Consider the following 16,025-nt stretch of genomic DNA (forward strand, 5'->3'; position numbering starts at 1 on the left):
CCTTCCTGAGCAAGCTGTATCCATCCACACCAACATTCCAATCATGTCTCATGCAATTTTAAAGACTAATTCATGTTGAGGTCTGTTTATTCACCTTCTGCTGTTGGAACCTCAAGTTTTTTTAGCTTTATTCTGCAACTACTACAGCTAGAAACGTAGGTTTCTTTTAAATGAAAGCTGAGATTCACAGATAATCACATGGCTCCAGGAGCTGGAGCGTTATAGAAAACATCATATGAAGTGAGAAATAGCAACACTGCAATTATTTTAGTGATCTGAGTCCTGACAACTCAGAGTCTGAGGCACTGGGAATGGGAATGTAGCTTGCAATGAATGTACTGGCAACTGCACTCTGCTGGATAGCACCAGATTTCTTCAAGCAGATGTGATTGTGCTGCCCACTGCCGGCTTGAGGCCTACAAAGATGCCATAAGCCCTAATACTAGTGACCTCTGCTGGGGATTTAGCCCCCAGGTGTTACAGCTGAAAAGCAGCAGCAGCTCCAGTGCCACGTGCTTTCCCAACCTGCTTCACTCGGCTTTGTTCTTTTGCAGATGCCTTTGATTTTGCTGACATCGACCACAGCTACGTGCCCAACCGGGACGAGATCAAAAAGCAGGGTGTGCGCCTGATTGAAACCATGACCAAGGCTGCCAAGAAGAAGCAGCGAGGAGGCCGGAAAGGCGCCTAAGGTCCAGTGCCACCATATCACACCAAAAGCAACTTTATTTCAGACTCAATAAAGCACTTCACTTTCCTCGGCTGGCCTCGTGCTGCCCAGGCCCACTCAGCGCCATGAGAAGCTGTCGTAGGGCGCCAGGGCCAGGCTGGTGAGGGCCCAATCCTGTCAGGTGCTCACCTTTGAAATGCAAAAAAAAAAAAAAAAAAGCCCCCTCCACAAGGCCAGCCCACCGCAACCCCAACTCCCACCCACAAGGGAATTCCGCAACTCTGCTCCTTTCAACAGCCAGTTATAGTATCTAGAGAGAGAACCCAGAGAGATAAGACTGATAACACTGCATGTGACTCAAGCCCTCTCTCACACACCCACGCAGTGCACTGGCATCCTCCTGGGCAGACAGCTGCTGTGTTTGCAACAGTTTTGATCTGTTGTCACTTAAACTGTGGAAGTGGGAGCACTGCAGCATCGTTAGCTGGACACAAACTAGCCCAATGTACTGGGATAATATTGCAAATCTTTAGACCCACTTTAAAAAACCCCCAGTAGATTCACTTATTTTTCTGACAACTGGGAAATCCATAAAAAACACCAGGCAGGCCAGGCAGATACTGGCCGGGGTGGTAATCCCAGTGCTGAGCGCCTGCACCTCCAGGGGCCTCGGCCCTCATGCCCGGCACCCTCGCCCTGCGCGAGCCCAGCCCCCGGGCGCCGCTACCAGCTGGGGAATGGGGCGGGGCTGAGTGGGCAGAGCCGGGCAGGATGGTGGGGAGGGGCGGGGTGCTGAGTCGGGACAAGGCTGAGTGGGCGGGGCGGGCTCGGGAGCAGGCGTGAGTGAGTTTCACTCTCTTGTCCCGCGCGCGGTTCCGTAGCTGCGCTTTCTGCGTGCGTCTCTCTCTCCTTAAAGCGAAAGGACCAAGATGGCGGCGGCGCGGGGCGCTGAGCGGTATCTCTTATCTCAGCGGCCGGCGGCACCTGCGAGGGCCTGGCGGGGCTGAGCCCGACCCACAGGAGCCTGGGCAGCGTCGAGACCCGGACACGCCGCTCTCTGCCCCGGGCCCGGGCGATGCCGCGTTAACCTGCCCGCCCGCTCGGTCTGTGCGGGGGCAGCCCCGCAGGGGGGCAGGCTCTGGGAGTGCCGCCGGGGCGCATTCCTCCCCCTGGGGCACGGACTGTGTCTGCTTAGGCTCGTCAGCACCCCCGATGGCCGCCTAAACCGCCCCCCGGCCGTGCGCTGCCCTGCCCGGCGCTGCTGCTGAGCTCCGCCGGGAGGCGCGTTTCCTACGCGCTGGTAGAGGGTCGGGCCCCTGGGAAGGCGGGGGACGAGGAAGATGTTCTCGGCCCTGAAGAAACTCGTGGGCTCGGACCAGGCTCCCGTCCGCGATAAGAACATCCCCGCAGGGCTGCAGTCTATGAACCAGGCTCTGCAGAGGAGGTTTGCCAAGGGAGTCCAGTATAACAGTGAGTAGGCGCTTGGAAGTGTCGGGGGGCAGCAATACAAGCGTGGGGAATAACCTCTCGGGTTGCACCGTCCATGCCCTGGGAGCTGTATCATTCCTGCTGTTGGGTGCAGAGGAATGAAACTGTAACCATATGAGACTAGCCCTTTGTTTTGTGTGCTGCAGCTCTCACAAACTGTCCCCGGAACAGTTTGTGGCATTAAATAGTTCCACTATATGTGGGAGATGGAGTGATAGGAAAGGGAGAGAGACCTCTACTCGAAAGACAGAAAACTCAAATCTTTAATGCTTGTTTTGAAAACTTCCTGTTTTAGGCGCTGGATGGTGCTGAATGCCTACATCCCCCCACACCTCTACCGATTTCATTGACCGTTATAGGAGCACACCATTTCCCCAAGATTAGTCCATTAAGATGCTAGGAAAATTATTCCTCTCCTCCTCCCTCCCCCCCCCCGATATTTGGATGGCCTTTGCTACATCCCAGGAAAATGGTACTTTCCCATCAGGTGTTAATGGCTGTTTGTTATTAAGTGAATATTGTGGAATTTTGCCATGGTAAAGGTTAGTGACAGGGCCAAACCTGAGTGGTGCTGCAATGCAGTGCAGCAGGTCACAATGCCTGGAGCAGAGAGCCAGGTCCAGCCCCATGGGACAGGGACTGCTGCTGTGAGGGTGAGAGTGGAGCAGGCTCGGTCTCCAATGCCTAGAGTAGGGAGCTGGGCCCAGCCTTGTGGGACAGGAGCCACCTCTATGCAGGCTCCCTCTCCAGTCTCTTCCTCTCCACATCAGGCCTGCAGCCCACCTAACCCTTCCCGTGACTCAGTGGTGGGTTGAGACCCACTTTTGGGAAACACTGACATCAGGTGATAGCTCTGAAAATAGACACACACCAGCACAGTGAGTATTAGCTCATCTGTATGGATCTGTGTAAGTAGCGAAGTCAGAGTGCAGAAGGCTTGAGAGGAGATCAGCAGTGTGGAATAATGTGTCTGATTTGTAAATGTTGGACTTGAATAGTTTTCTATGCATGTGTGTGCAGCTGACGTCAGCTGTGTTGTGAGGCTAGTGTTAGAAATGTAGAAAGGCTGGTCAGCAGTGCTTTTGAGGGGGTGTATGTGTGTTTCTTTGTTATACTAGAGGAAGCATTTGGTTCATATCTGTTAAGTATACTAAGAAGAGTGTGTAATTTAGAATGTGTAGAAATTGTGTGGAGCTATATCTATTTTTAAGATTAATACAGCTGCGTCAAAAATGCAAACACTAAAGCCACCAAGCATTGATTCCTTAGCAAGTACATCCATTTTAACTTTGTCACATTGCTAAAAACCTGTGGAAGGGTTTTGTTTGGTGCCTTGACTTGACTTGTGTTCTGATAGCTTCAGTTCTATCATCAATATTAAAAACAGCATTCTGTCACTGCCTTGGGGGAAGCTTTCCAATCGCCATAGTAACTCTTCGCTCAGTGTTGCTGTTATATAATATTTACAGAAGAGACAGGCCAGCTTGTGAAAGGGTTTTGGAGGTGGTCCACTAAGACCCGCATGGTGTATTTATTTTTGAATGCCATGCATGTGTGACCCTTCGAGGTTGGACAGGTCTTGGCATGAGGAGTTATAACTAAGGCTACCTGTGACTTCCAGACATTCTGTGCTTCAGCCTCAGGGGCTGCAGGACTCTGGAGCTGGCAGCCAGCGGGGCCCTGGAAGGGTTCCAGTGACAGGCGACGGGGGCCCCTTGCAGGGTTCCAGTGACAGGTGACAGACTCCTGAGGGGGGGTCTCAGGATTCCAGCAACAGGCAACAGCCTCATGTGGGGTGGGGGGCTGGGGAGGGTGATCCGTTTTCTTTTTGGGCAATATGGTCACCCTGCAGTTCCCAGCCACCATGGGCGGAGGGGAGCTCCCCCTGCAGCTTCCAGCTTCCAGCTGCGGTGGGCAGAGGGGGAACCCCACAGCTCCCAGCCACCATGGTGGCGGGGGAAACCATGGAGCTGCAGCAGTAAAAGTCAGACAGGTCACGGCTTCCGTGAATTTTTGTTTATTGTCCGTGACTTTTACTAAAAACAACTATGACACAATCTTAGCCTTAGTTATATCATGAGTTGGATATGGGATAGTAAGGGATGTCAGGCAGAAAGGGTGTCACTGTGGGGAAGACAAGGCTGTAGCTCTTACTTTATTTCACCAATACTCCTTTGAAAGTTTAAAAAAAATATGAAATTCAAGGGGAAAAATGAAAATGCTTTTCATAGCCATTGTATACAAATAAATGTCATACCTTTAACCCCCTTTTTCCCTACATTTGCACAAATCCAAATTTAGGGTTCGCTGTCATGGCTGTTACAAAAATGGTCTCTCACTTTTTTGATGATCCATGCAAAACATGAAACTGAAATCTGTTTCCTTACCACACATTTATTTAGCTCATACACTGACTTGTTGAAGGATTGCTCATAAGAGCTATAGCTAATGGACTGGCAGCCAGGAATTCCTACATTCTAAATCTGGCTCTGATACGGATTTGTGTGATTTTGGGTGAGTCATTTCACCTCTTTGTGCCAGTTTCTGTATCTGTGTAGTATATTTAAGAAAAGAAGTGGAAGAAAACCCTCAGGTGGATAGTTTAACTATATAAAGTGCTGAGTGTTATGCTAATGAATTCTGGACAGCTGGCATCAGTTATAGGAAAAATGCATTGAAGCACTTTGTTGAGGGAACCCCATCCAGTCCCTGCCAAATAATATAGACCTTTCAAACAGAAGAGAAGAGGTTGGCCTGTTTGTAGGGTATGATTTCGGAAGAGGGCAAGGCCTAATAGCAGCCTTAGCAGCAGCCACTAGTATTCAATGGAGAATCCTATTTCAAAATATATTTTCATACTTGTATCTTAATATATGTGTTTTTTCACGAACTCCTCATCCACACTGTGCCTTGTGGAAATACCACCATACTTGGCTTTTTAGTATCAGAGAAGAAAATAAGCTATAAGCACTGCCAAACTACAAACTGAAAGTTTACATAAGGTGGTGATAGGCTGGGAGAGGAAGAAATGAATGAATGTGGCTGACGGCCTTTCTGGGATTATACGTCTGAGGATTCCCTTGAAACTACCCACTGATGGTAACTGATCAGAGCAAAAGATGTGAGGTAGTTTGAAAGATCCAGCTGTCATATTCTGTCTTGCCTGGAGATGGGAGCCTGCTGTGCTACCTTTCTCAAACTGTTTGACAGAGCAGGCATGTCACAAAACAGAAGGAAGTCTGTGTGTTCCTTTCAGATGGCTTTGGACATAAATCAGTATAATACTGACAAACACGTGTGTAGACACTGCCTAAAAATCACCCACTAGTAGGAAATATTGAGGCCAGTGGTTCTGGGAAATCAAATATTCTACCAGTCTTCTGCTTTTCTCCCCTTGAAAGTAGAAAAATGTTCTCATGGATATATTGTATCCTTTTTATGAAGTTTTAAAACCTGATTTTCTTTATTGTTATAGATTATTTGTTGTATTGTAGCAACTATGAACATACCTCAGTTTAACATTCTGGAGGAGCAAGGACAGAGTTGAGAGTCGGGAACTCCTGATGTCTAATGGTAGTTAGCCACAGACTCAATCTGTGGCCTTGGGCCATTGCCTCTTCCTCAGTTTCTCTATCTGTAATAATGAGTGGAATCTATCCACCTTTTGTAGAGGATGTTAATTATGTGGATAAAAAGTGTACTATATACTAAATGACTTACTTTCTTTCCTCACATTTTTCTGTCCCCCACAAATAACTTCTGATGTTTGTTACACAAACCTGTGTGTGTTGCTTTAATTTAAACCACTATTTACTATCAAATTAAAGCTGCAAGCCTACCGTTATCATAAGTGGTAATACCTATGTGTACCTTATTGATGCTCCTCATTTCAAATTTAGGAGTATCCAAAGGGCTGTTGGCCGGGGACAATCAGGTAATCATGAGTGGGCTTGTAGTGAGTGTTGAGTTACTGGTGATGCTGAATGTCATTTTTTTTTAATGATATCCAGGACCTTATCGGAGTTATGTATATGCAGCAGTGGCAAGAGTGTTTGGCATATGATAAATGAAGTAAGAGAGTAGCCTTGGCATATTAAATTTTAAAAACCTTCCCTATAACAAGGAGGGTGTGACTGTAATTAAAAAACAAACAAAGGCAGTGTTAAATTCACCCTATTGTTACTTGAGTGGTTATTTTGAGTGTCTTGACACAAGTTGCATAGCATAAGAATGACCACACTGGGTCAGACCAATAGTCCATCTAGCCCAGTATCCTGTCTTCTGGCAGTAGCCAAGGCCAAGTACTTTAGAGGGAATGAATAGAACAGGGCAGTTTTTCAGTGATCCCTCCCCTACTGTTACAAGCAGTAGGAACCACAAAAGAGATAGGAATGGAGTGGTTGCCCTTACCTTAAAATATCTTGCATTTGCTAGTTAACAAAAAGGTGTCCTCCTCAACTTAGTGGAGGTTTCAAATGTAGGTTTTTATGTGTTGTTTAAAATGGTTCAGCAGACCTGACTTCTAAGCCTTTGGAACTAAACTTTTTCTGTTTTAACACACAGCTGAAGAGTTAACCCAAACCCAGCAGTATAGTTCAAGAGAAGCAGAAATTGATACAAATTATAAGCAATTAAACTGACCAATGTAATTACCTTTTTCAAACTGAGGAATGCGTGAACAGCATAAATGGTGAAAGATGCATCTGACTTCTAAGTCTCATTTCCTTTTAATAACCTAAGCTGTAATTTAATAATGGCCATAGATTTTTAAAGGACTCTCCACGGGAGGCAGTCTGATCCTGGCGTAGCTCTGAGACAGCAGACCTGGGCTCCTGTTCCAGCCCTACTGCTGACTTTCTGCATGATTTAAGGAAAATAGGTTCATTTTTTTTTAAGTAAGCATTCACCTTTCTGTATGTGTTTCTCCATCTGAAAATGGAGATAATGCTTATCTACCTCTTTAAGGATTCTGTCACATCTGTAGGTACAAAACACCATAAGTACTACATATTATTTTAACCTTATTTTTGGTCTCTTAAAGTTATGTATTATATAAACATTAGTACCACTCAGCAAATAATCCAAAAAGAAGAGCAACTATCAACAACTAACATTTTTAATGGCTGCTTATATATTGTACATTACTTAAAATATTTACTGTATATACTTGTTCACAAGCCAAATATTTTTGGTAAAAAAGTGACGCATCAAAGAGCGGGGGTTGGCTTATAAACGGGTCTACACCAAAATTTGATGATTTAAAATCTATGGAATCATTGAATTGAATTTCTAATACGTTGTCATTTTGTTTACCTGGAGCGTCGGCAGGCATGGAGCCCCTCAGCTCCCTGTATCCTTGGTTCACCCTTCCCAGCCAATGAACTGAGGGAGCTGAGGGGCTCCATGCCTACAGACGCTCCAGGTAAACAAAACGTCCTGCCTGCAGCTTACCCTGACAGGCCAGGAGCCAAAGTTTGCCGACCCATTTATTGATGTCAATACTGCAGCCTTTTAAAGTTGCAAAGGCTTCGTTTAGTGGACTAGATCGGCTTGAAATGGACCTCATAAGTCTCGAGCCAATATGAAAATATAACGTGCAGAATCGATGGAATCTCTAATAAAATTGAAATAGCCTGTTATCCCTACAGACATGCCAATCTACAGGGCTGCTTTGAAATAAACAAAGAATAATAATAATTTGACATTCCTATATAAAGCAGGTGACATTCTTATATAAACTCCTACAAAAATCTATAACTACAATAATAATCTATTTTCATACTAGTATTTAAAATGAACAACGGTGAAATCAAAAGAAAAAGGTCTTCTTATCATGCAGCGTTCAAACTTAAAGTTGTTGAATATGCAGAAGACAGCGAACAAAGATCTGGAAGAAAAAATCGAATCTTTCCAAAGGTTTATTATAAAATATCAAAAGGAATATGCATTTGAACTGTCACAAATAGGAAATATGGACGAAACACCAATGACATTTGATCTCCCGAGCAACAGAACGGTAACCGGTGTTGATGAAAAAACAGTTTTAATTAAAACCACTGGCCATGAAATAATCCATTTTACGGTGGTTTTATCATGTTTGGCAAATGGATCAAAGCTCCCTCCTGTTATTTTTAAAAGAAAAACCTTGCCTAAAAACATGAAATTTCCTGCTGGTGTCATCGTATGTGCACATGAAAAGGGATGGATGGATGAAAGTGGGACTGTTGAATGGCTGGAAAAAGTGTGGAATAAGAGACCAGGAGCACTTTTCCAGAAACCTGCTATGCTCGTTTGGGACATGTTCAGGGCACACAAGATGGATGAAAAATGTGGCCAAAAATATGAACACTACTTTTCGTTGCCCTCCGCTGAACTCTCCAATTTGTCCACATCGTTTCTGTAGAGGGGGGGCCCCCAAAACTGGACACAATACTCCAGATGAGGCCTCACCAGTGCTGAATAGAGGGGAACAATCACTTCCCTCGATCTGCTGGCAGTGTTCCTACGAATGCAGCCCAATATGCCATTAGCCTTCTAGGCAACAAGGGCACGCTGATGACTCATACCCAGCTTCTCATCCACTGTAATCCCCAGGTCTTTTTTTGCAGTTCTGCCGCTTAGCCAGTTGGTTCCCAGCCTGTAGCAGTGCATGAGATTCTTCTGTCCTCAGATTTCTTTTGGCCCAATCTTCCAATTTGTCTAGGTCACTCTGGACCCTATCCCTACCCTCCAGTGTATCTACCTCTCCCCCCAGCTTAGTATCATCCGCGAACTTGCTGAGGGTGCAATCCATCCCATCATTCAGATCATTAATGAAGATGTTGAACAAAACCAGCCCCAGGACTGACCCCTAGGGCACTCCACTTGATACTGGCTGCCAACTAGACATTGAGTTGTTGATCACTACCCGTTGAGCCCGACGATCTAGCCAGCTTTCTATCCACCTTATAGTCCATTCATCCAATCCATACTTTTTTTTAACTTGCTGGCAAGAATACTGTGGGAGACCATATCAAAAGCTTTGCTAAATTCAAGGTATATCGCGTCCACTGCTTTCCCCATATTCACAGAGCCAGTTATCTCATCACAGAAGGCAATCAGGTTGGTCAGGCATGACTTGCCCTTGGTGAATCCATGTTGATTGATCCTGATCACCTTCCTCTCCTCCAAGTGCTTCAAAATTGATTCCTTGAGGAACTGCTCCATGATTTTTCCAGGGCCTGAGGTGAGGCTGACTGGACTATAATTCCTCAGATTCTCCTTCTTCCCCTTTTTAAAGATGGGCACTATGTTTGCCTTTTTCCAGTTGTTCGGGATCTCCCCTGATTGCCATGAGTTTTCAAAGATCATGGCCAATGGCTCTGCAATCATATCAGCCAACTCCTCAGCACCCTCGGATGCATTGCATCTGGCCCCATGGACTAGTACATGTCCAGCTTTTCTAAATAGTCCTTAACCTGTTCTTTCACCACTGAGGGTTGCTTACCTCCTCCCCATACTGTGCTGCCCAGTGCACCAGTGTGGGAGCTGACCTTGTCTGTGAAGACCGAGGCAAAAAAAGCATCGAGTACTTCAGCTTTTTCATCGAGTACATCATCTGTCACTAGGTTGCCTCCCCCGTTCAGTAATGGTCCCACACTTTCCCTGACCACATTCTTGTTGCTAATATACCTGTAGAAACCCTTGTTACCCTTCACATCCCTTGCTAGCTGCAACTGCAATTGGGCTTTTGCCTTCCTGATTACACCCCTGCATGCTCGAGCAATATTTTTATACTCTACACCCCTGCATGCTCGAGCAATGTTTTTATACTCTACACCCCTGCATGCTCGAGCAATGTTTTTATACTCCTCCCTAGTCATCTGTCCAAGTTTCCACTTTTTGTAAGCTTCCTTTTTGTGTTTAAGCTCACTGAAGATTTCTCTGTTAAGACAAGCTGGTCGCCTGCCATATTTGCTATTCTTTCTGCACATTCTGAAGGTGATAACAGGCTTCTAGAAATAACACCAAATACATTGCTTATCTTTGAGTTGTTAAGGTCATGTGCTGGATGAAACTGTGGCGAATCCCATTTATATTATTAGCTTTTCAGCATGATATTTTGGACACTTCTTAGAGTACGTGGTTTTTGTCTCAACACGCAGTTAGGTTCCTTGATTGAATGGCTTTCCGTATATGTATGGAGAGGGAGGGAGAGGGGAAAAAAAAATATGAATGAATGTAGTCTCTCAATCTGCAGCTTTCTGCGCTGTAATTCCCGAGGTGTACGCACTGCCAAGCCACTTAGTGCGCAGAAACTGCGCAGTTGTAGTGCTGTAAAAAAACCACCCCAACGAGAGGCATACAGCTTTCTGCGCCGGGGCTACTGCTCTGTGGTGCCAGTGTAGACACTGTGGTGATTACAGTGCAGCGATTGGCCTCTGGGAGGTGTCCCACAATGCCTGTTCTCGCCTCTCTGGTCATCGGTTTGAACTCTACTGCCCTGCCTTCAAGTGACCAACTGGCACCAGGCGATCTCCTGCTTGGAGCAATGCCGAGCAGTTGGACCTCATCAGCATTTGGGGAGAGAAGGCTGTCCAGTCCCAACTGCGCTCCAGAATTATGATACCTATGGACAGATTTCACGATGCATGACAGAAAGGGGCCATGACCGGGACACACTGCAGTGCAGAGTCAAAATGAAGGACCTGCGGAACACCTACCACAAGACACAGGAGGCAAACCGCTGCTCCAGTGCTGCGTCCACGAGCTGCCAGTTCTACTCGGCGGGGACCCCACATCCACTGTGAAGGCCACTGTGGATACTTCGTTGGGTCGTGTGCCAGTCGAGAGTGGATGAAGCCAGGAGGAGGAAATCTTGGATGAGGATGTGAAGCGGGACCCAGAGGCAGAGGATGACTCGGAGGCCAGAGATGCATGCAGCCAGGAGCTCTTTTCTACCCTGGAGGAGGCTAGCCAGGCACAGCTGTTGGAGATTGGCGAAGTGCAAACAGGAGAGGAGGCCCCGGTAAGTGGATGTGATTTTGGGAATCACTGAAGTGAGTTGTTGGGGGCAGGAGGGTTGCAGAAAACTGGCTTGTATCCCACTGCATGCCTAGTCTGAGCGGCAGAACAGGCTGTTGATTGGCTCCCTCACTTCACGGGACTCTCCCTCTGAGATCTCCAGGAAACTCTCATGGAGATACTGGGCAATCCGCTGCCACAGGTTCTTCTGCAGAGCTGCTTTGTTTCTTGCCCCATTAACGGTAACTTTCCCGTGCCACTGTGCCGTCACGGGCGGGGGGGGGGGCATTGCTGCCCACAGGCGAGCCGCGTAGGGACCAGGGTGGAAGTTGCAGTCTTGGAGAAGACCCTCTCTTGATTCCCTGCTCACCCTCAGCAGCGAGACATCTTCCATAATGATCACATCTTCTGGAAAGTGTGGGGACAGGAATGATTATCAGCCTTCCTCTTTTTCCCCCCCCCTCGCCCCCGCCCCAGTGCTGGCTCTCCCCAAGAGCCACATGCCCAGTGTACAACAGGGTCCAGGAAGAGTGATTTACCCTGTCCATGTGGTTACTCACCATTTGGGTGGCTCATGTGTGCTTGCCTGCGGTTAGCCAGTTAGTGACAGGGGTGAGAGTACTGGCTGTGTTTTTAAAGCACTGAATCGTTGTTGTCTGTGTTGCAAACAATACTGCTTCTGTAAAAATGTTGCGTTTAAACTTCACAAAGATGACCTTGGGATCCCAGCCTCCCTCTTTGTTGTTGGCGGCTGAACGGCTGCACAGAATTAGAAAGCGGCCAAGAAGAACTAAGGACTTTGTGTGATGTTATGATGCATTCTGCTGCCGAGGAACTGAAGGAGTGGCAGGAAAGACATGCTTCAGGCGGTACTAGCTCTTAAACTGAGCAGCTCTGTGCCTGCCCTCCCCTGCAGCCGCTGTCACAAAACTCTTTCCCATGCGCTCCCCAGACACTGCGAACAGACATTTATCAATCTCCTGGCTCCAGTCTCTACCTGCAGCATTCCACTCCTCCCTCCTCACAGTTCAGCACTGTGGACTCCCACTACCCACTGCACTCAACACCCATCCCTCTGCAGTTTGGCCCTGCTGAAGTACAGAACCTGCTGCATTGTACTCCAAAGGAGAAGGTTGGATATGATCCCTGGACATACACAAATCTCTAGCCGTCCCGGTGCCCCTCCTCCTCCTGGGACCTTCCCATCCCCCTCCCTGCTGATGTATTTTTTCGTTTGACTCTCCTCCGGTTATTGTTTTTAATAAAAGAATTGTTGGTTTGAAAGCAATCTTTATTCTATTAACTGAAAGCAAAAAGATCCCTGCAAAGCAACATACAATTATGTTAAACCCACATTTTGCATCGTTTACACTAGTCACCTCCTAGCATTACAAGCACTGCACTCCTGAGCATAGCAACAAATATTAGTGGCTTTCAGCTTCAAATTGCTGCCTCAAGGCATCCCTGATCCTTATGGTCCTATGCTGCACCCCTCTAATAGCCCTGGTCTCTGGCTGTTCAAACTCAGCCTCCAGGCGCTGAGCCTCTGCGGTCCAGCCCTGAGTGAAGCTTTCACCCTTCCTTTCACAAATATTATGGAGCATACCGCACGCGGCTATAAGCATAGGAATATTTTCATTGGTCAGGTCCAGCTTCCCATAGAGGCAGCGCCAGCGGGCTTTTAAACGGCCAAAAGCCCACTTAACAGTCATTCTGCACTTGCTTAGCCTGTTGAACCACTCCTTGCTGCTGTCAAGTTGCCCTGTGTATGGGTTCATAAGCCACGGCATTAAGGGGTAGGCAGAGTCTCCCAGGATCACAATGGGCATTTCGACTTCCCCTATGGTGGTCTTCTGGTTCGGGAAGAAAGTCCCTGCTTGCAGCTTCCTGAACCGGCCAGTGTTCCAAAAGATGCGTGCTTCATGCCCCTTTCTGGACCAGCCTGTATTAATGTCTGTGAAATGCCCACAGTGATCCACAAGCGCCTGGAGAACCATTGAGAAATACCCCTTGTGATTAATGTACTCGATGGCTAAGTGGTCTGGTGCCAGAATTGGAATGTGCGTGCCATCCGCAGTTAGGGAAGCCCATTTGTGCAAAGCCGTCCACAATGTCACACGTTGCCCAGAGTTGCATTCTTTCAGAGTAGGATGCGATTAATGGCCCTGTTCGTTAACACAAGTCCAATGGTCCAATTTCCCACTCCGAACTGGTTAGCAACCGATCGGTAGCAGTCTGGAGTAGCTAGCTTCCACATTGCAATCGCTATGCGCTTCTCCAACGGCAGGGCAGCTCTCATTCTCGTGTCCTTGCGCCGCAGGGCTTGGGTGAGCTCATCACACAGTCCCATGAATGTGGCTTTACTCATCCGAAAGTTCTGCAGCCACTGCTAGTCATCCCAGACATGCATCACAATGTGATCCCACCACTCAGTGCTTACTTCCCGAGCCCAAAAGTGGCGTTCCACTGTGGCAATCTAGTGTCATAGCTATTATGTGTGGCGAGATTAATGTCGCACTCCTCTTGCCTTTGTAGTTTAAAGAATAACTCCACTGCCACTCGTGACATGTTGGTTAGAGCGAGCAGCATTCTGGTCAACACGTTGGGATCCATTCCTGCAGCTCGAAGATGTAGGGCGCACAGTACTCAAACCGTTGAAAGATGGTGCCAAATGTGGATGGAAGCACAGGGATTGCTGGGATGCGAAGCAATGCATCACGGGTCATTGGGACAGGACCCAGAATGCCCCATGACGCCCTACGCCTTTCCACAAGTCTTAGCAGCAGAAGAGAAAGAGGTGCTCTGCGGGATAGCTGCCCTGAGTGCACCGCTCCGAATACAGCTGCAAGTGTGAACACACTATTGTGCAGGCAGCTGACAGTGTGAAAACACAACAGTAGTTTCCCTTCGGCGCGCTCTGAGCGGCGCTGTAACTTTTCCTGTGTAGACATGCCCTAGGTGAGAGAGGGCTCCACTACAGAAATAAGATGCACTGTTTTAATTTAAATTGGTGTTTACAGGGATATAGTTAAACCAGTGCAAATCCCTGTGGGCCCATGCTTGTTTTTAGCTTAAACCTGTTCCTAAACAATTTAAGTTAGATTAAAATAGGCGATGCTTAAACCAAAGAGTGTCCACACAGCCATTTGCACCAATGTAATTCTATCAGTTTAAATTCACATCTTTAATTTAAACTGGTGCAACCTTCTCAAGTAGGCAAGCCCTCAGACAGGGCAATTCAGATATCCAAGCTGACCAGCCAGTTTAAAAGTGGTGCAGATGGCTTCAGGAGATCATTATTTTCTTGAGGATAAGAAAATTATTTAAGGAAAACTTGAACGCTACAGGAGGGCGTTTGGCACATGGGTAGGAGGAGGGGGATGCAAGCTCAAAGATAAGTGTGGAAGAACTTGTTGAAACGTGAGCAGGGGTTAAGGTTACCCAGGGTGGTGAGCGGGGAAGGCAGTAGGATGGGAACTAGGCAGAAATGAGAGCAGAGGCATAGACTGAGGGAAGTTGTGCAAGGCCCCAAGGGCAAGGATAAGTGGCTTGATCTTGAAGTTGGTTCTTCCTGCTGAACTAAACTATGCAGCTGAGTAAGCAGGAATTTGAATGACTGACTGTTGCTCATATCTTGTAATGAAATACCCTGCATGTGTAACATGAAAGATCTAATTACATCAGAATAACACTTTCAAAATATTAACACTTTTCCAAGCATTCCCAAGATTTGTTTTAATCAACTTTATTTTTGTACTTGCTCTTCTCCCCCCAGTGAAAATTGTAATCCGAGGGGACAGGAACACAGGGAAAACCACACTCTGGCACCGACTCCAGGGGAAGAAGTTTGTTGAGGAATATATTCCTACTCAGGAGATCCAAGTCACCAGCATCCACTGGAACTATAAAAGTAAGAAGGGAGAGGGAATGAAGGGTGCCTGGGGGAAGGAACAGTCTGTGCCGTGGGGGCAGGAATTCCTCTGTAGCCTCCGCTGTCTCTTTCAGCTTTATCCAGTTTAGATTTAAAATGGGTACTCATCACTCTTACTTGATTATTCAAATAATCCTGTTTTTTAATCCTTTCACTCAGTAATTACGTTACCAACCATTTAAACAGATGTCCTCAGTAGTTAAAATCACAGGAAGAAATTTAACAAAACGTGAATATGAATTGAAATGCTCATTGTATTTTCTTGCTGTTTCAGTGAAAACGGATTTTATTAGTGAAATGTGTCCCTGGAGGGCTGGATACTGAAGTACAACAGTACTGTGTTAGTACATTTAATACCAGCAGGTGAAATGGAGCAGTCTAGTCTCACTCTGCAATTGGAGTGTAAATCCATACTGGACATGGTGAAAAGTGAATTAGATTTTAAAAATGCTTGTAGTTCTAATAATCTTAGGGGGAGATATTAATACAAGTACAAGGTATTGAAAAACAGAATTACTGTATCTTGTCAATGATGCTCTATAAGACACTTGCTTGAGTTGCAGAGCTGGGGTGGAAGTCTTCTTCCTGCTATGGCAGCATAAAGGAACTGGCCCTGGGATTTTTACAGCGTGGGCAGAATGCTGCTGATGTATAAACTGCATAAGACAGCAGCAGATTATTTTAGGAGACCCTCTTCTTAAGATCAATCATAGGATGGGGTAGGCTGAGGGAGCAGGGCCATGGTGCATCCCTGTAATGGCGTCAGCACCTGCCTTATGTGTGCCCCCTTTTTTCTGGCCAGTTGTCCCTGCAAACAGTCTTTTCACAAAAAGAACAGGAGTACTTGTGGCACCTTAGAGTACTTTGTTAAATAAATTTGTTAGTCTCTAAGGTGCCACAAGTACTCCTGTTCTTTTTGCGGATACAGACTAA

General features: G+C 46.7%; 2 protein-coding genes across 3 annotated transcripts in view; both read left to right on the forward strand.

Annotated features, from left to right (window-relative positions):
• CCDC183 (coiled-coil domain containing 183) overlaps positions 1-691 on the forward strand; it is a 40,668-nt gene extending 39,977 nt beyond the window's left edge. Inside the window, exon 13 of the mRNA XM_026658468.1 lies at positions 555-691. Coding sequence (XP_026514253.1) covers positions 555-691 — 137 coding nt within the window. The remainder of the gene's footprint in view (positions 1-554) is intronic.
• Positions 692-1,622: 931 nt separating this feature from the next.
• The window catches only part of RABL6 (RAB, member RAS oncogene family like 6), a 108,229-nt gene continuing 93,826 nt past the window's right edge, over positions 1,623-16,025 (forward strand). Inside the window, exons 1-2 of one of the 2 annotated variants that reach the window (XM_026658493.2) lie at positions 1,625-2,140; positions 14,937-15,071. In XM_026658493.2, coding sequence (XP_026514278.1) covers positions 2,011-2,140; positions 14,937-15,071 — 265 coding nt within the window. In that variant the 5' untranslated portion in view covers positions 1,625-2,010. Of the gene's footprint in view, positions 2,141-14,936; positions 15,072-16,025 lie in introns of both variants that reach the window. The other variant, XM_026658494.2, reaches the window with a different exon arrangement.

This window comes from Terrapene carolina, unplaced genomic scaffold (assembly GCF_002925995.2).
Source record: "Terrapene carolina triunguis isolate 2854851 unplaced genomic scaffold, T_m_triunguis-2.0 Scaffold449, whole genome shotgun sequence".
NCBI lineage: Eukaryota > Metazoa > Chordata > Testudines > Emydidae > Terrapene > Terrapene triunguis.